General features: G+C 35.3%; 1 protein-coding gene across 1 annotated transcript in view; it reads right to left on the bottom strand.

Annotated features, from left to right (window-relative positions):
- The window catches only part of LOC140168649 (uncharacterized), a 46519-nt gene that overhangs the window by 8142 nt on the left and 17648 nt on the right, over nt 1-20729 (bottom strand). Inside the window, exon 2 of the mRNA XM_072192060.1 lies at nt 1061-1191. Within this exon, the coding sequence (XP_072048161.1) occupies nt 1061-1121 (61 nt within the window). The 5' untranslated portion in view covers nt 1122-1191. The remainder of the gene's footprint in view (nt 1-1060; nt 1192-20729) is intronic.

Here is a 20729-nt window from a genome sequence, read left to right as displayed (position 1 = left end):
AGTCCTTTTCTGATGGCTGTGTCTCTTACAGGTACACTCCCTCTGAATTAGAAACCAGGTTCCCGCCCTCTTTACACCCCTTAAAGAAAGTAAACACTTTTTGAGTACACATACCCACACACCGGCACAGTCCCACAGTAAACTAGGGGGAAATGTCAGAATGGCACTTCTTTTTTCAGGATTCATGTTATTTTACAGAATGTATGTCTTCTCAAAAAAGTAAATTATTTTTCCTCATGTCAAGGTCATAACCTTCATCGTTTACCCTTAAAAGCATGTCGGCTTGCTTCATACGTTAAATCGATTTTAATATGTGGAGTTGTAACGTAGCAAATAATTACACAAAAGTTGAATAAATAATATCTGAAAAAATTACATCGTTTAGTTGTACCATATCGCATGATGCGGTTCATATTATGCATGTAACCTTCTTTTGGCACACTAGCCAAAGAAACGTCACAAACGTAGAGGAAAAATTAAAAAAACAAAAGGACACCTACACAATAATTTATAAATTCTAATTTGATATTGGAAAAGTACATTGTTATTACCAAACTTATTGAGGTCTATTTACACATTTTCTTGTTTCGTTTTATCACATTGATAACATAGCAAAATTTAACCATAGGCCTATCTTATTTATTTGTTTGGTTTTTTTTGGGTTTTTTTTTTTATTTTAGCCATTTAACTAAAAACATTGCAGTGTACTTCTACATATTTCTTAGTACATTGATCATGTAGGAAATGAGTCAATAAAGCCGATAATCGCATTTATTTTTCCATCTGTCTTGCGGTTGTTGAGTTAATGCCTATAACAAAATGAATATTTTGGACATCTTCACCCTCCCGGAAAAATCATTTACATGTTGCGGAAATGATGACACTTCAAGCCACGGAGTCTCCTTTATAGAACCCATACCATTCCTCTTGTGTGTCAGCTTTATTTGTCTCAATATGTGAGTACAAACACCGCTTGGTCAATGAAACTCCTCTCAGATCCGCTTTACCCACAGAACATGTTATTGTTTATAGATTTTATAATAAACAAAATAATGCTTACCTTGTGAAGCCACTTGATATGCAAGTAACGCAACGGCTACTGTAGTTGTTAGCAAACGCATTGTGTCTCACATATGAAATTCACGTTTTGGAAATAATTAAGGTCACGAACGAACTTGTGTCTCCTGTCCACTGAAAACAAGTATATGGATTAGAAAGCGATCACTATTTACGTCAGGAGAGAACGGAGGATTTTAGGGTGGGGTGTGGGGTACAAAATATCATGATTAACTAGAGGGGAATTTAACACTATTAGGAACATGTCAATTTCTAAGCGCGTTTTAAGCAAAGTCATTGTTCATTGAATTTACAACCGTATGACGAAACAGGCGAAAATAACAATGAATATGAACTCCTCAACAAAAGTTTGGAAAGCTTTTTCAAGCATCTGCATACCAGATGTGTGACATGTTCATATCGCGTTGCATATCAATGGATAGCTACTTTATTCCCCTTTACAATGACACAACGTTTGAACCAACCACCCTTTTTACGGCTGAGTACCATACTGCAGTTACTGTCCGTTTTCCTATACACAATACACAGTGCTCTCACCATTGACGCGTGACCTCTACAAATGATGTATGTTGGAAGAATGGGCACTTGCCTAGTTAACATCACTGTGTGAAAAATAACCAGTCAATATTTAACTTATTCTCCAAACTTCTAGCAAATATATTTCTCTAACATGACCTAAAATTACAGCTAGGTTAGATGTTCAGAAATAGTCGCACTTTTGTAAAATATGAGTGAGGGCAAGGCATAGCTAGCCAACTCCCCGTGTTAATTGAATGGAGAAAAAATGTTGGTATCGGACCGCTCATTTCTGAAGGATGCCACAAAAAAAAACGGTACAAGCTACATTTAAACTATTCTCTGGCAATCATCATGATGAGTTTCTTATATAGTATGCCGAAATTGGGTACTGTAGGTGATTGACAAAGGGTCGCATTTTTCTGATAAATAAGTGACAGTGAACATGAAATATCAGCGCCCATAAACCCAAGTTAATAGCTAGTTCGTGGAGGCCGTCACGGGACTGATTATTGATTATTGAAGTGCCTTATTAAGGGCTGGGGTATGAACGTTTGGACAGTATTTATTTTGGGACATCAGAGCACATCAGACATATCGAATTGCATTCTGAATACGAAGAATGTCATTCTGATATCAAATAATTTTGATTTTTGAAATTCGCAATTTAATACACATTTTATGGCAAATCATTAAAAATTGATGTTTTTGATATTTAACAGTACTTGAAGTAAACTTTAGAAATCTGATGATTTATACTTAAAGTGTATGTAGGTGGATGAAAAGCCGACGATCAATTGAAAATGTTGACCTTTCGTATTGAAGATATGGATTTTTTTCCCCAAAACACGAAAAAAAATAGGTCTTTTGGGGAAAAAAATCCATATCTTCAATATGAAATGTCAAAATTTTCAATTGACCGTCGGCTTTTCCTCCCTGCTACATACACTTTAAGAATATAACATTAGATTTATATAATTTACTTCGAGGACTGTTATATATCAAAAATTTGAAAAATATCTAATTTTTATAATTTGTCATAAAATTTATATTATATTGTGATTTTCAAAAATGAAAATTGATATCAGAAATGCAATTCGATAGGTCGAGGTAACTCATGTCCCACAAAAATACTGTCGAAACGTAATAAACGCTTCATTTTAGATCCCTTAAGGGATCTAGAATGAGCGTTTATAATGGCGTTTCGACAGTATTTTTTGTGGGACTTGAGAGCACCTTAGACGTATCGAATTGCATTCTGAATACGAAGCGTGTCTTTCTGATATCAAATAATTTTCATTTTTCGAAATTCACGATATAATACAAATTTTATGACAAATTATTAAAATTTGATATTTTTCAAAGTTTTGATATATGACAGTCCTCGAAGTAAATTTTATAAATCTAATGATATATCCTAAAAGTGTACATTTCGATTTGGATTTGGAAGATACCTTCTCTTAAATAACAGTATTGCGAACCACCAGCATACATAACTCGATGTAGAGAGTCTTTCCTATTCAGAGGAAATATTGCAATTACACACCTTATTGCCTTTTAACAATAACCATTGACACTAGCACATATCAGAGAAGAGCTAAGAAAAGGAAGGAGAACAGAATTATATCCTTGAGATAATCCCGTAGGTAATCCTGTTGCACCTATTCATAGTCCTTTATTCTCAAGTGGTGGGTTAACCAACAATTAACAATGAGAGGACATTCGTGAACCTCGTTCAATTGGAGATGATTTGAAGTGACCGCCAATTATGACCATTTGATATTTAATACCAGCAATGTGAAAAAAAAAGAAATAATGTAGTGCCAAAATAATGTACCCTTTTACGGAAGGAGCAAAGTTTAACAAGTTATAACTCCGTTTCTGCAGTACGAATGTCAGCGGCGAATGTCAGGTTATTATTTCTCAGTCTTTAAAAAATTGCAGGGAGAGGTGGGGATCGATCTTGGTACCTCCCGGTTAAACAGCACTGTGCAAAACCACTAAGCCAACTAAATATCTGTTGTGAGATGTGTGACATTAATCTTTGATCAGGGGCTATTTTAACGTGTCTCACCGTCACGTTCGTGCAATGAGATAAAAGAGTTGATGAAGTAGAGAGTGTTTCAAAAATAAAAAAAATGACATTTTTACCTGAATGTGACCGTAAGAAAGGCTCTACCATTGTCTACTATTAAAGAATATCTACACGGATGGTTAATTGTCACTGCACGAATATTTTATCTCGTCACGTACGTGACGGTGAGGCACGTTAAAAGAGCCCCTGTCTTTGATATTGCTTAATGGAACAAATCGCGGAATTAAATCAGTAATAAAAGAAGTAGATTCTTATATAGCGGTCAAATTTGATAAAAGGGGAAATATTTGTCCCTGCTCTAAAGAAAATATAGGTTAGAAAATTATCAAATCAATTTAAATTACAAATTGAGATTTTATATTTATTTCTTTCACGAGGCGGCATTATCACAGACATACACTGTATAAGCTAAAAACTCGACCCTCATCACTGGAAGCTGTCATAGCTCATTGGTAGAGCATCATACTGCTGATATCAATATCGTTGGTTCCAGTCCTCCTGACAGCAATGGTTATATTTATGATTTTAATGCTACGCTAAAATTTGTTCTATTTTTTCGTTTATTTATTTATTTATTTATTTATTTATTTATTTATTTATTTATTTATTTATTTATTTATTTATTTATTTATTTATTTATCTATTTTTGTTTATTTATGTAAATAATTTGATATATTTGAAAGAGGTATTTGAGCAATTCGAAATTTTGATTTTATAATCCTATGGGGTCATTTTGAACCCCCACCCCTCCCAAATTGCCAAACGCACAACACCTATGAGTTTGTATCATGCATAATGATCAGTGCGTCCATGTCATCATCATAAAAAAACCCATTCTATGTGTACCTGACGCCGGCAAGCGATATTTTTTTTCAACATTTTTTAGTCAACATTTGCATCACATAATACATTTACATGATATAGGCCTATGAGGCTGGATTGAGCTGTGTTCAGTTTTATACGGCGGATTTATTGCCATAATTATTACCTTTTACTTAAGGGATCTAAAATGAGCGTTTATTGCGTTTCGACAGTATTTTTTGTGGGACATGAGAGCACCTCAGAACTATCGAATTGCATTCTGAATACGAAGCATGTCTTTCTGATATCAAATAATTTTCATTTTTGAAAATTACAATGTAATACTAATATTTATGACAAATTATAAAATTTGATATTTTTCAAATTTTTGATATATAACAGTCCTCGAAGTAAATTATATAAATCTAATGATATATTCTTAAAGTGTATGTAGCAGGAAGGAAAAAAGCCGACGGTCAATTGAAAATTTTGACCTTTCATATTGAAGATATGGATTTTTTTCCAAAAGACCTAATTTTTTTTGGTGTTTTGGGAAAAAATCCATATCTTCAATACGAAAGGTCAAAATTTTCAATTGATCGTCGGCTTTTCATCCCACCTACATACACTTTAAGTATAAATCATCAAATTTACAAAGTTTACTTCAAGTACTGTTAAATATCAAAAATATCAATTTTTAATGATTTGCCATAAAATGTGTATTACATTGCGAATTTCAAAAAAATCAAAATTATTTGATATCAGAATGACATTCTTCGTATTCATAATGCAATTCGATATGTCTGATGTGCTCTGATGTCCCAAAATAAATACTGTCCAAACGTTCATACCCCAGCCCTTAACAAAAGAAAAACAAATTTATTACAATTAAAATTCTACCAGGGTTCGAACCCACAACCTTTTGATTAACAGTCGAGATCGAATACCACTACGCTGTGAGTGCTTCTGCCAGAAATGCGTTTGTTCATCATACTTATTGATTACGGAATAAATCGCAAACACACGATATATATTACTTGTCTATTACTAATAAATACGTATATAATCTCCAATCAATAATGAACCTTTCCTCCGACTATGCGATTCCTATGCAAATGTTGACTAGTAAATTAATATAGGCCGCCGGCAACTAGACTACTATAAAAAAAAATAGTATCACATCTTTCCTGCTCAATCAAAATAATACTTGCAAATAGATCATAGTTTACTAATCTAATCCTGTATTATATAGACCTGTAATATCACCTGTAATATAGGTGATCATTGTTTACATGGTTTGTTATGGTTGGGATTAGTGTCAGATCTCTGTAATGTAATGTAAATGAAGCATATTGATATGCAGGAAGAATCGATCAGGGCGCTTGCTTTATTGTCCTATGAGATGTAGGGCCTAGTGCGAACTGTCCAAGCTGATTGTTCATTTAGTATCATAATCTATTAGGGAAAGATAAACACTATTCAAAATATCAATAGATAAGACGAAAGGGATTTAGAGATTTGTTATTGAGTCATGCCTGATTTAACAGAAGGTTCTTTCAAAAACCCAAACGTAATGTATGTAGCTGGGAGGAAAAGCCGACGATCAATTTTGACCTTTTATATTGAGGATTTTTTCCCAAAAAGACCTAATTTTTTTGGGTGTTTTGGGAAAAAATTCCATATCTTCAATACGAAAGGTCAAAATGTTCAATTGATCGTCGGCTTTTCATCCCACCTACACACACTTTAAGTATAAATCATCAGATTTATAAAGTTTACTTCGAGTACTGTTAAATATCAAAATATCAATTTTTAATGATTTGCCATAAAATGTGTATTACATTGCGAATTTCAAAAATCAAAATTATTTGATATCAGAAGGACATTCTTCGTATTCAGAATGCAATTCGTTATGTCTGATGTGCTCTTATGTCCCACACATAGGGCCTGCACTTTGGCTCGTTTTTTGCAGGTTTACATGGTCCAATAATCACAAGATGACTGACATGTGGTAACAAAGGAAGCAGTCACTGCAATTTGATTATGTCCCATATGATTGGCCATTCAAGACACCCATGTGAATATACTATAGCGGCCTTTTCAAAATATAATACCTGTTTGCTTGATTGCATTGACAATACCCGGGAACAATAGGCCTACACACAGTATATGCATTGGACAAACTTTTTACAATAAGCATGATAAGTGATGATGTGACCTCCAGATTTATACAGCTCAACTGATCATACTTTTCCTACATTCGACCTTGCATGATTTTTGAGCTGACACAGTCATGAAAATAACTATAGATACTTGACAGACCTAATAGTAGCCCAGTTCTGAACCTTTTCATTGATCATTCATAACAATAGGTATCTGATGGATCAGTGAAGATAAGAAGGGATTATAATATATCCGTAACCTTGATATTATAGTACATCTCGAGGAAAAAGTGCAATGGACATGTTTTCATGTTATGTTTCAAATATCCCGCGCATGAAAATTGAGTATTTAACCCAAAATGGAAAATGGAACAATTTATTGGAAATTTGTTTTAACAGATTTTTTTGACATCTTTTTCTGCACTGTATTATACCTAAATTAAGAAATTTGATAAATATTCAAAGAAAATATAGGTCATCCAAAAATGTTGATTTTTACACATTTTGGGGCAAAAAAAAAATAAGCAAAAATATCAAAATATGATAAACAGCTTCATCCATCAAGTCATAACAAACGGCCTACATGCTTAATTTCTAATAAAATATTGAAATTGTGAAAATATAGGTATTTATTGATTTTCATGTTTTTTCTTGCAAATATGCTAATAATATGCAAATTATGAAATTGCAAAATAAAGTTTCTACATAGCATACATCTTTCAAGTGTGATGTTCAAAATGACAGACATCAAAAAGAGATTAGATGAAATGTAAAGGTGTAGTAACAATTTTGGCATGGACTGTCTGGTTAGGCTGAGTTCACATAGAAGTATACGGTATACGGTATTCGCTATACGAAATACGCTCATTCGATCAGGCTGAGTTCATATAGGAGTATACTATGTGAACTCTGCCTGATCGAATGAGCGTATTTCGTATAGCGAATAGCGAGTATGTCAGTTTACACATTTTCTTCGTCTTATCAAATGCTTGTAACTTTACTTCTTGAGGTCACATTGCATTCAATGAGGTGTCATAATGTGCAGAATTAGATAGTGCATCTATTAATAAAATGGATTTGCCTACATATGGTTTAGGTTTTTAAAATTTGGACGGTATACGCTGCACTAAAATCGAACACGCGCGATTCCCACTATACTATACTATACTATACGCAGGTATACGGCCTTTTCGAATAGCTCTTATGTGACCCGGTACTATGAAATTACCTTGCTCGATTTAATCTATACGCGTGCACCTGCAAAACGTGCATCGTATACCCGAATAGTATACTTCTATGCGATCGTAGCCTTATGTGACCCGGCACTATGAAATTGCCTTACTCGATTGAACTATATACGCGTGCACCTGTAAAACGTGCACCGTATACCCGAATAGTATACTTCTATGTGAACGCAGCCTTAGGCAAAGTACGGTAAGTTGAGCTGTACATCGTTCGTCTCGCACACTGACAACATTTGATTGAATGGACTGTAGGCTACTGCGCCGTGATTACGGTGAAGGACACTTTTCAAATCCTTTGTTTGGAGCCAATCAATAAAAGCATGCAGGGCCTCTATACCCATGGAGCTATTATAAGATGGAGAGGAAATAGATTACGTAACGCATTGAAAGCTTGTGCCGATTTGAAATCTGACAAGCTATTCATCGAAAGGTACCTTTGTTTTGGGACAAAGGGCTTCCGGCATTAAATCGGTAAGCTGACCCGATAGTGTATTAACGCTTTACCTAGCAGGCTACTGTCAATAAGTGATCAAATGAAAGTCGCGTGAAAGCGCTTAATGGAACGAAAAGTACCTATTGTTATACATAAACCCAAGGGTGTGATTGAGTAGCCGTAAGCACAAAAGGCACACATTAGCCGATAATGTATAGTTCGTTGTCACCCAACTGACATTAGGTGCTTCATTTAAATTAATTGAATGCGCTTGCTGAATGATTACGCATCAAGGCTGCCATGTCTTCATTTTTAGTACAATAATGGTATCAAATAGCTACGTCCCGGGAGCTACGTATACATGTAATATATAATAAGTATACCGGTATAGGCCTATATAAAACATTTCGATTTGGATTTGGAAGATACCGCCTCTTAAATAACAGTATTGCGAACCACCGGCATACATAACTCGATGTAGAGAGTCTTTCCTATTCAGAGGAAATATTGCAATTACACACCTTATTGCCTTTTAACAATAACCATTGACACTAGCACATATCAGAGAAGATGTAAGAAAAGGAGGGAGAGAACAGAATTATATCCTTGAGATAATCCCGTAGGTAATCCTGTTGCACCTATTCATAGTCTTAAGTGGTGGGTTAACCAACAATTAACAATGAGAGGACATTCCTGATTCCTGAACCTCGTTCAGTTGGGAATGATTTGAGGTGACCGCCAATTGTGACCATTTGATATTTAATACCAGCAATGTGAAAAAAAAAAAGAAATAACGTAGTGCCAAAATAATGTACCCTTTACGGAAGGAGCAAAGATTAACAAGTTATATCTCCGCTTCTGCAGTACGAATGTCAGCGGCGAATGTCAGGTTATTATTTCCCAGTCTTTAAAAAAAGGCAGAGGTGGGAATCGATCTCGGTACCTCCCGGTTAAATAGCACTGTGCAAGAACACTAAGCCAACAAAATATATATTGTGAGATGTGTGACATTAATCTTTGATATTGCTTAAGGGCTGGGGTATGAGCGACCTTGAAGTACCGGTATCTGGAGAGGGGAAGCAATGAGTTACCCCAAATCACAGCGGCAGGTAGTGACTGGGCCGCCGAGTGCTAATATATATTTTTTGGGAGGTTCGTGTTTGTTTTAAATTTTGGGGCGTTTTTCCAAAATTTGATATTTTTAGTGATATTTCAAAAAGCGACATGCCAAAGACAACTCTTTGGGCACATAGTTTGTTATTGTTATTGCAGTTCTTTTCCACATACCTAGTACGTTAACATTCGATTGGGTGATTTACTAATATTATATATTTTATGACTGCAATTTGGCGTTTTCAATGCGTTTTACACGTATCATGAAATTAACGCAAATATCTAGTCACGCTGCTTTTAGAATTTTTACCTGATCGTCGGCTTTTGCAGGCAACAGAATGCAGATCGGCTCACGATAGATGTCGTATTCCTCTATGTGGTTCACTTATTGGTAAAATGAGTTTGTATTCCTTGTAACAACACACACATTGCCGTCTGGTAACCGGGTCTGGTACTGATTTTGGGACAGCCATAGACTTCAGCGCCGTATCAAATCTCATAAAACCACACGACTGACGACTATGTGTTTATGTTTCCCGCACGAAAGCTTGTGTCTACATCTATTACTATACTTCTTTGGAAACGTTGACCTTTGACCATTCTTTGTATAACGCCCTGATATGACCTTGATATGTTCGCTTGATTGGGTACGTTATAGCATCCATTTCTTTGAGGTATTAGGACTTGGTCAGTAGATAATACTATACAGGAGACAATAGTTTAACATGGTGTGTGAGCATGGTGAAAGACTCATTATTGATTAGGCGCGGACATATTAAAGGTACATGTCCTTTGCGTGTATAGCAGAAAATTATAATAGAATGTGTGAATAGAATGTTTGGAATTTTGCAACTAAAATACTAACTGCATTCTGCATTATGTATTTATTTATTTAGGCCTATGCCTATTTATTTATTTACTGACTTATTTATTTATTTTATTTATTTGGTATATTAGTTAGTAGGCCTAGTTTAATAGTAATATTCCATGATAGGCCTACGTCGGTTTATTATTGATTGTTGATAACTTGACAACTTGATTAATTGATCGATTGATAGTCATTTCACATTATATTCCTAGTTTATAGGCCAATTTGAATAGCATCGTACATATAAATAGACCTATCAGTATTGATTTATTCTATTCAGCAATATCAAGGATTACTATCAAACTTCTCATAGCTAATTGTCAGTTGGCTCAGTGGTAACGCAGTAGGTTTTACAACACGGAGGTCCCGGTTTCGATTCCCACCTCTGCCTATTTTTTGCAAGGCTGAGAAAAAAATGAAATTTCTGGACTGCAAACTTATTTGGCGCGCGATCTGAGCTGGTCCTTTTCTGGTGGCTGTGTCTGTTACAGGCACACTCCCTCTGCATCCAAACCAGGTTCACGCTCATTAGACCTCCCTTAAGGGAACAAATCGCGGAATTAAATCAGTAATAAAAGAAGTAGATTCTTATATAGCGGTCAAATTGGATAAAAGGGGAAATATTTGTCCCTGCTCTAAAGAAAATATAGGTTAGACAATTATCAAATAAATTTAAATCAAAAATTGAGATTTTATATTTATTTCTTTCACGAGGCGGCATTATCACAGACAAACACTGTATAAGCTAAAAACTCGACCCTCATCACTAGATGCTGTCATAGCTCAATGGTAGAGCATCAGACTGCTGATATCAATATCGTTGGTTCGAGTCCTCCTGCCAGCAATGGTTATATTTATGATTTTAATGCTACGCTAAAATTTGTTCATTTTTTTCGTTTATTTATTTATTTATTTATTTATTTATTTATTTATTTATATTTATTTATTTATTTATTTATTTATTTATTTATATTATTATTATACAAATGAAATTACCACATCGCAATACAAATTTGTTTCGTATGGATGGTTTGACCCATCCACACTCGTCAGTTGCAATGTGTAAAATGACAAAGAATATGTCTTGAGTTTTGATGCGCGCGCAAGAGGAATTAACGCAACTGCGTATCTTAAAGTTACGCAATACAATACGCGTCTTAAGTGCGTATCCATGTCTTGGCCTACTTATTGCTAAACATGCTAAAAGAGCGACTTATTTATAGTTACACAGTAAATGTTTTTTTCTATGCCTGCAGCCACTTGTTAGTTCGTTTCTGTGGTTCAAGGTTGACATTTGTGGTTTAGTTATAATAAAGTATTTCTCAGTAATGCATAGATTGCATTTTTTGCTGCTGGTAGAGTACGATTTACTTCGAGCAATAATTTTCCATTTGATGGAATATGAAACTTTCTTATCATTAAGGTTCCAGATGTAATTGCTCAGAGCGGTGGCGTATTTTTGATTTACATTTTTGAAGGTACTGTTATGGACATTGAATCGTGTTTTAAATGGGCCTTCTGTAAGTCCAACATATGTCTCTTCCTTGTGGTTGTCTGCCCTTGTGACCGTCGCTTGGTATATTACTCCCGATATCAGGCAATTTCCATCAAGAGGGCACAATTTGTTTTTGCAGTTGCAATTAGTGGTGTTTTGTGTCGAAGCCAAAGATGTTTTCGTAGATTGCAGCACATATTTGTTGTGTCCTGATATAAGTTGCTGCATGTTGGGCATGCAACTATAACTTATCTTTACGGTGTTTCTATTTAGAATCTTGTTGAGCTGGTGATCTGGAGGAAACATTTATCTAGTAGGCTGAGAAACTTCTTTCCAACATTGGTAGAAACGGTATCGCTGTACGGCGGATTGAACCATGTAATGTTCCGTTTACGTCTGTGTTTATTTGCTTGCTGATTGCTATTTTGGGTAGCAGGGTTGTATTTCAGTTCGTAATTGTATCCACTCTTCTTTAGGGCTTCCTGGTATGGTGGAGTTGCGGCGTTAAAGATATCTTCGGTGGACGATATATTTGACAATCTTTTGCTGATGCTTTCGGGGATATTCCTTATTACAGAAGGTGGGTGATTACTTTCTTTGTGGACGTATAAGATGGTGTTGTTAGGTTTCATATAAGGTTTGTAGGTACTTGTTCTTAGGTCCATTATGATGTCTAAAAAGTCGACGGATTTCTTGTTAGCTTCGATGGTGATTTTAAGGCCATTGTTTGCAAAGATTCTGCATATCTCTTTCTTGATTAGTTCAACCTGTCGGGATGTTTTTGAGCAGGTTGCTAGGCCATCGTCTCCATATAGTCCGACTTCGATATCTAGATGTTGTAGTTGGGATAAAATGTATAATCCTACTAGCTCACATGTTTCTGCACCATCGAAGCTACCCATTGTAACATCGAATTTAGTGTTACTTCGTTTGCACCAAGGGATTTTGTCGTCATACAGTAAATCAAAGATACGCCACCGCTCTGAGCAATTACATCTGGAACCTTAATGAAAAGAAAGTATCATATTCCATCAAATGGAAAATTATTGCTCGAAGTAAATCGTACTCTACCAGCAGCAAAAAATGCAATCTATGCATTACTGAGAAATACTTTATTATAACTAAACCACAAATGTCAACCTTGAACCACAGAAACGAACTAGCAAGTGGCTGCAGGCATAGAAAAAACATTTACTGTGTAACTATAAATAAGTCGCTCTTTTACCATGTTTAGCAATAAGTAGGCCCAGACATGGATACGCACTTAAGACGCGTATTGTATTGCGTAACTTTAAGATACGCAGTTGCGTTAATTCCTCTTGCGCGCGCATCAAAACTCAAGACATATTCTTTGTCATTTTACACATTGCAACTGACGAGTGTGGATGGGTCAAACCATCCATACGAAACAAATTTGTATTGCGATGTGGTAATTTCATTTGTATAATAATAATATATTTCGCTCCTATATTTTATAGTTGAGCACTGTATCTAGTGATGGTTTCACTATAATTTTTTTACTATTTATTTATTTATTTATTTATTTATTTATTTATTTATTTGTTTTTGTTTATTTATGTAAATAATTTGATATATTTGAAAGAGGTATTTGAGCAATTCGAAATTTAGATTTTATAATCCTATGGGGTCATTTTGAACCCCCACCCCACCCAAATTGCCAAACGCACAACGCCTATGTCAAAAAAAAAAAAAAAACATTCCATGTATACCTGACGCAACTAGACTACTATAAAAAAAATAGTATCGCATCTTTCCTGTTCAATCAAAATAATACTTGCAAATAGATCATAGTTTACTAATCTAATCCTGGAATATATAGACCTGTAATATCACATGTAATATAGGTGATCATTGTTTACATGGTTTGTTATGGTTGGGATTAGTGTCCGATCTCTGTAATGTAATGTAAATGAAGCATATTGATATGCAGGTAGAATCGATCAGGGCGCTAGCTTTATTGTCCTATGAGATGTAGGGCCTAGTGCGAACTGTCCAAGCTGATTGTTCATTTAGTATCATAATCTATTAGGGAAAGATAAACACTATTCAAAATATCAATAGATAAGACGAAAGGGATTTAGAGATTTGTAATTGAGTCACGCATGATTTAACAGAAGGTTCTTTCAAAAACCCAAACGTAATGTATGTAGCTGGGAGGAAAAGCCGACGATCAATTGAAAATTTTGACCTTTTATATTGAGGATTTTTTCCCAAAAAGACCTAATTTTTTGGGGGTTTTGGGAAAAAATTCCATATCTTCAATACGAAAGGTCAAAATTTTCAATTGATCGTGGGCTTTTCATCCCACCTACACACACTTTAAGTATAAATCATCAGATTTATAAAGTTTACTTCGAGTACTGTTAAATATCAAAAATATCAATTTTTATTGATTTGCCATAAAATGTGTATTACATTGCGAATTTCAAAAAATCAAAATTATTTGATATCAGAAGGACATTCTTCGTATTCAGAATGCAATTCGATATGTCTGATGTGCTCTTATGTCCCACACATAGGGCCTGCACTTTGGCTCGTTTTTTGCAGGTTTACATGGTCCAATAATCACAAGATGACTGACATGTGGTAACAAAGGAAGCAGTCACTGCAATTTGATTATGTCCCATATGATTGGCCATTCAAGACACCCATGTGAATATACTATAGCGGCCTTTTCAAAATATAATACCTGTTTGCTTGATTGCATTGACAATACCTGGGAACAATAGGCCTACACACAGTATATGCATTGGACAAACTTTTTACAATAAGCATGATAAGTGATGATGTGACCTCCAGATTTATACAGCTCAACTGATCATACTTTTCCTACATTCGACCTTGCATGATTTTTGAGTTGACACAGTCATGAAAATAACTATAGATACTTGACAGACCTAATAGTAGCCCAGTTCTGAACCTTTTCATTGATCATTCATAGCAATAGGTATCTGATGGATCAGTGAAGATAAGAAGGGATTATAATATATCCGTAACCTTGATATTATAGTACATCTCGAGGAAAAAGTGCAATGGACATGTTTTCATTTTATGTTTCAAATATCCCGCGCATGAAAATTGAGTATTTAACCCAAAATGGAAAATGGAACAATTTATTGGAAATTTGTTTTAACAGATTTTTTTGACATCTTTTTCTGCACTGTATTATACCTAAATTAAGAAATTTGATAAATATTCAAAGAAAATATAGGACATCCAAAAAATGTTGATTTTTACACATTTTGGGGCAAAAAAGCAAAAATAAGCAAAAATATCAAAATATGTTTTAACAGCTTCATTCATCAAGTCATAACAAACGGCCTACATGCTTAATTTCTAATAAAATATTGAAATTGTGAAAAATATAGGTATTTATTGATTTTCATGTTTTTTCTTGCAAATATGCTAATAATATGCAAATTATGAAATTGCAAAATAAAGTTTCTACATAGCATACATCTTTCAAGTGTGATGTTCAAAATGACAGACATCAAAAAGAGATTAGATGAAATGTAAAGGTGTAGTAACAATTTTGGCATGGACTGTCTGGTTAGGCTGAGTTCACATAGAAGTATACGGTATACGGTATTCGCTATACGAAATACGCTCATTCGATCAGGCTGAGTTCATATAGGAGTATACTATGTGAACTCTGCCTGATCGAATGAGCGTATTTCATATAGCGAATAGCGAGTATGTCAGTTTACACATTTTCTTCGTCTTATCAAATGCTTGTAACTTTACTTCTTGAGGTCACATTGCATTCAATGAGGTGTCATAATGTGCAGAATTAGATAGTGCATCTATTAAAAAAATGAATTTGCCCACACATGGTTTAGGTTTTTAAAATTTGGACGGTATACGCTGCACTAAAATCGAACACGGGGGATTCCCACTATACTATACTATACTATACGCAGGTATACGGCCTTTTCGAATAGCTCTTATGTGACCCGGTACTATGAAATTACCTTGCTCGATTTAATCTATACGCGTGCACCTGCAAAACGTGCATCGTATACCCGAATAGTATACTTCTATGCGATCGTAGCCTTATGTGACCCGGCACTATGAAATTGCCTTACTCGATTGAACTATATACGCGTGCACCTGTAAAACGTGCACCGTATACCCGAATAGTATACTTCTATGTGAACGCAGCCTTAGGCAAAGTACGGTAAGTTGAGCTGTACATCGTTCGTCTCGCACACTGACAACATTTGATTGAATGGACTGTAGGCTACTGCGCCGTGATTACGGTGAAGGACACTTTTCAAATCCTTTGTTTGGAGCCAATCAATAAAAGCATGCAGGGCCTCTATACCCATGGAGCTATTATAAGATGGAGAGGAAATAGATTACGTAACGCATTGAAAGCTTGTGCCGATTTGAAATCTGACAAGCTATTCATCGAAAGGTACCTTTTGTTTGGGACAAAGGGCTTCCGGCATTAAATCGGTAAGCTGACCCGATAGTGTATTAACGCTTTACCTAGCAGGCTACTGTCAATAAGTGATCAAATGAAAGTCGCGTGAAAGCGCTTAATGGAACGAAAAGTACCTATTGTTATACATAAACCCAAGGGTGTGATTGAGTAGCCGTAAGCACAAAAGGCACACATTAGCCGCTAATGTATAGTTCGTTGTCACCCAACTGACATTAGGTGCTTCATTTAAATTAATTGAATGCGCTTGCTGAATGATTACGCATCAAGGGTGCCATGTCTTCATTTTTAGTACAATAATGGTATTAAATAGCTACGTCCCGGGAGCTACGTATACATGTAACATATAATAAGTATACCGGTATAGGCCTATATAAAACATTTCGATTTGGATTTGGAAGATACCGTCTCTTAAATAACAGTATTGCGAACCACCGGCATACATAACTCGATGTAGAGAGTCTTTCCTATTCAGAGGAAATATTGCAATTACACACCTTATTGCCTTTTAACAATAACCATTGACACTAGCACATATCAGAGAAGATGTAAGCAAAGGATGGAGCACAGAATTATATCCTTGAGATAATCCCGTAGGTAATCCTGTTGCACCTATTCATAGTCTTAAGTGGTGGGTTAACCAACAATTAACAATGAGAGGACATTCCTGATTCCTGAACCTCGTTCAGTTGGGGATGATTTGAGGTGACCGCCAATTGTGACCATTTGATATTTAATACCAGCAATGTGAAAAAAAAAAAGAAATAACGTAGTGCCAAATAATGTACCCTTTTACGGAAGGAGCAAAGTTTAACAAGTTATATCTCCGCTTCTGCAGTACGAATGTCAGCGGCGAATGTCAGGTTATTATTTCCCAGTCTTTAAAAAAAGGCAGAGGTGGGAATCGATCTCGGTACCTCCCGGTTAAATAGCACTGTGCAAGAACACTAAGCCAACTAAATATATGTTGTGAGATGTGTGACATTAATCTTTGATATTGCTTAAGGGCTGGGGTATGAGCGACCTTAAAGTACCGGTATCTGGAGAGGGGAAGCAATGAGTTACCCCAAATCACAGCGGCAGGTAGTGACTGGGCCGCCGAGTGCTAATATATATTTATTTTGGAAGGTTCGTGTTTGTTTTAAATTTTGGGGCGTTTTTCCAAAATTTGATATTTTTGGTGATATTTCAAAAGCGACATGCCAAAGACAACTCTTTGGGCACATAGTTTGTTATTGTTATTGCAGTTCTTTTCCACATACCTAGTACGTTAACATTCGATTGGGTGATTTACTAATATTATATATTTTATGACTGCAATTTGGCGTTTTCAATGCGTTTTACACGTATCATGAAATTAACGCAAATATCTAGTCACGCTGCTTTTAGAATTTTTACCTGATCGTCGACTTTTGCAGGCAACAGAATGCAGATCGGCTCACGATAGATGTCGTATTCCTCTATGTGGTTCACTTATTGGTAAAATGAGTTTGTATTCCTTGTAACAACACACACATTGCCGTCTGGTAACCGGGTCTGGTACTGATTTTGGGACAGCCATAGACTTCAGCGCCGTATCAAATCTCATAAAACCCACACGACTGACGACTATGTGTTTATGTTTCCCGCACGAAAGCTTGTGTCTACATCTATTACTATACTTCTTTGGAAACGTTGACCTTTGACCATTTTTTGTATAACGCCCTGATATGACCTTGATATGTTCGCTTGATTGGGTACGTTATAGCATCCATTTCTTTGAGGTATTAGGACTTGGTCAGTAGATAATACTATACAGGGAGACAATAGTTTAACATGGTGTGTGAGCATGGTGAAAGACTCATTATTGATTAGGCGCGGACATATTAAAGGTACAGGTCCTTTGCGTGTATAGCAGAAAATTATAATAGAATGTGTGAATAGAATGTTTGGAATTTTGCAACTAAAATACTAACTGCATTCTGCATTATGTATTTATTTATTTATTTATTTAGGCCTATGCCTATTTATTTATTTACTGACTTATTTATTTATTTTATTTATTTGGTATATTAGTTAGTAGGCCTAGTTTAATAGTAATATTCCATGATAGGCCTACGTCGGTTTATTATTGATTGTTGATAACTTGACAACTTGATTAATTGATCGATTGATAGTCATTTCACATTATATTCCTAGTTTATAGGCCAATTTGAATAGCATCGTACATATAAATAGACCTATTAGTATTGATTTATTCTATTCAGCAATATCAAGGATTACTATCAAACTTCTCATAGCTAATTGTCAGTTGGCTCAGTGGTAACGCAGTAGGTTTTACAACACGGAGGTCCCGGGTTCGATTCCCACCTCTGCCTATTTTTTGCAAGGCTGAGAAAAAAAATGAAATTTCTGGACTGCAAACTTATTTGGCGCGCGATCTGAGCTGGTCCTTTTCTGGTGGCTGTGTCTGTTACAGGCACACTCCCTCTGCATCCAAACCAGGTTCACGCTCATTAGACCTCCCTTAAGGGAACAAATCGCGGAATTAAATCAGTAATAAAAGAAGTAGATTCTTATATAGCGGTCAAATTGGATAAAAGGGGAAATATTTGTTTAGCATGTTTAGCAATAAGTAGGCCCAGACATGGATACGCACTTAAGACGCGTATTGTATTGCGTAACTTTAAGATACGCAGTTGCGTTAATTCCTCTTGCGCGCGCATCAAAACTCAAGACATATTCTTTGTCATTTTACACATTGCAACTGACGAGTGTGGATGGGTCAAACCATCCATACGAAACAAATTTGTATTGCGATGTGGTAATTTCATTTGTATATTAATAATATATTTCGCTCCTATACTTTATAGTTGAGCACTGTATCTAGTGATGGTTTCACTATAATTTTTTACTATCTATTTATTTATTTATTTATTTATTTATTTATTTGTTTTTGTTTATTTATGTAAATAATTTGATATATTAGAACCCCCACCCCCTCCCAAATTGCCAAACGCACAACGCCTATGTCATCATCATAAAAAAAACCATTCCATGTATACCTGACGCAACTAGACTACTATAAAAAAATAGTATCGCATCTTTCCTGTTCAATCAAAATAATACTTGCAAATAGATCATAGTTTACTAATCTAATCCTGGAATATATAGACCTGTAATATCACCTGTAATATAGGTGATCATTGTTTACATGGTTTGTTATGGTTGGGATTAGTGTCCGATCTCTGTAATGTAATGTAAATGAAGCATATTGATATGCAGGTAGAATCGATCAGGGCGCTAGCTTTATTGTCCTATGAGATGTAGGGCCTAGTGCGAACTGTCCAAGCTGATTGTTCATTTAGTATCATAATCTATTAGGGAAAGATAAACACTATTCAAAATATCAATAGATAAGAAGAAAGGGATTTAGAGATTTGTAATTGAGTCATGCATGATTTAACAGAAGGTTCTTTCCAAAACCAAAACGTAATGAGTTGTTTTACAAATTGAGAAGGAGAATATCATAATCAGTGGCGTATTGAAGGGGGCAGCTCTTCTGTGAGAGGTCTTGGGAGGGGATGAGGGTGGAGGAGGAGATATGAAGAATGAGAGGGGACTGGAGAAAGAGAGAAAGAGGAAGAAATAAAGAGAAATAAATAAATAGACGTAAATAAATAGAAAGCTAAGGAAAATGATAGGAATGAGAGGGGACAAAACGTAAGAGGGGATGGAGAAGGGAAGGGAGATAAGAAGAGGGAGTGATACTTTAGCAAGTACAGAGAAAGGAAAAGAAATGAATGACAAATAAATGTAGGCCTTATAATAATTATTATAGAAACTAAACACAGCCCCCCCCACACACACATAGGCCTAACATTAACAGCACTATAGGCAGCCATTCGATGATGTCAATGCCTTTATGGGTTACGTATTTAAAACGCCCAGTCAGATGTATTTTACACCTGCAAAGCACAAGTCACCCAATTTCGAAAATTGGACGTTGAATGTACACTCTCATGAATATTGATTGGCAACATTTTCCAATATGTCAGCGCTCAAATCGGACACAATAGAACAATAGACCATTCAGTGCGTTGTCTATACCCATGTACAATAATTATCCCTTACATAACCTATGTCTTGAATACGCTGGCAAAGTTATGTAATAATCGGATTAATACTATATATATAGCAGTAGGTAAAAACAAGTTTTGAATAATCCGCGCTACAAAGTCCCATTCAGTGATCCCAAAAAAAAAAAAAAAAAAAATCAAATTGTTACGTTCATAAATTTTTTTAATGAAAAACAAATGGCAAAAAAACAAAACAGGAAAACGACAGTATTGACGAAGTTGAAGCCCCATTCAAATACATGTAGCTAATTTGTATACTGTCAGTACCGGTATATAAATTACAGACTCACGTAAATGCATTATTTTTTGCCTTAGACACACGGCTTTCTAGTAATAATTATC

This window comes from Amphiura filiformis, chromosome 13 (assembly GCF_039555335.1).
Source record: "Amphiura filiformis chromosome 13, Afil_fr2py, whole genome shotgun sequence".
NCBI classification, from domain to species: domain Eukaryota; kingdom Metazoa; phylum Echinodermata; class Ophiuroidea; order Amphilepidida; family Amphiuridae; genus Amphiura; species Amphiura filiformis.
Note: the sequence above shows the minus strand (reverse complement) of the source record. Positions and strands in the feature narration are given on the sequence as shown.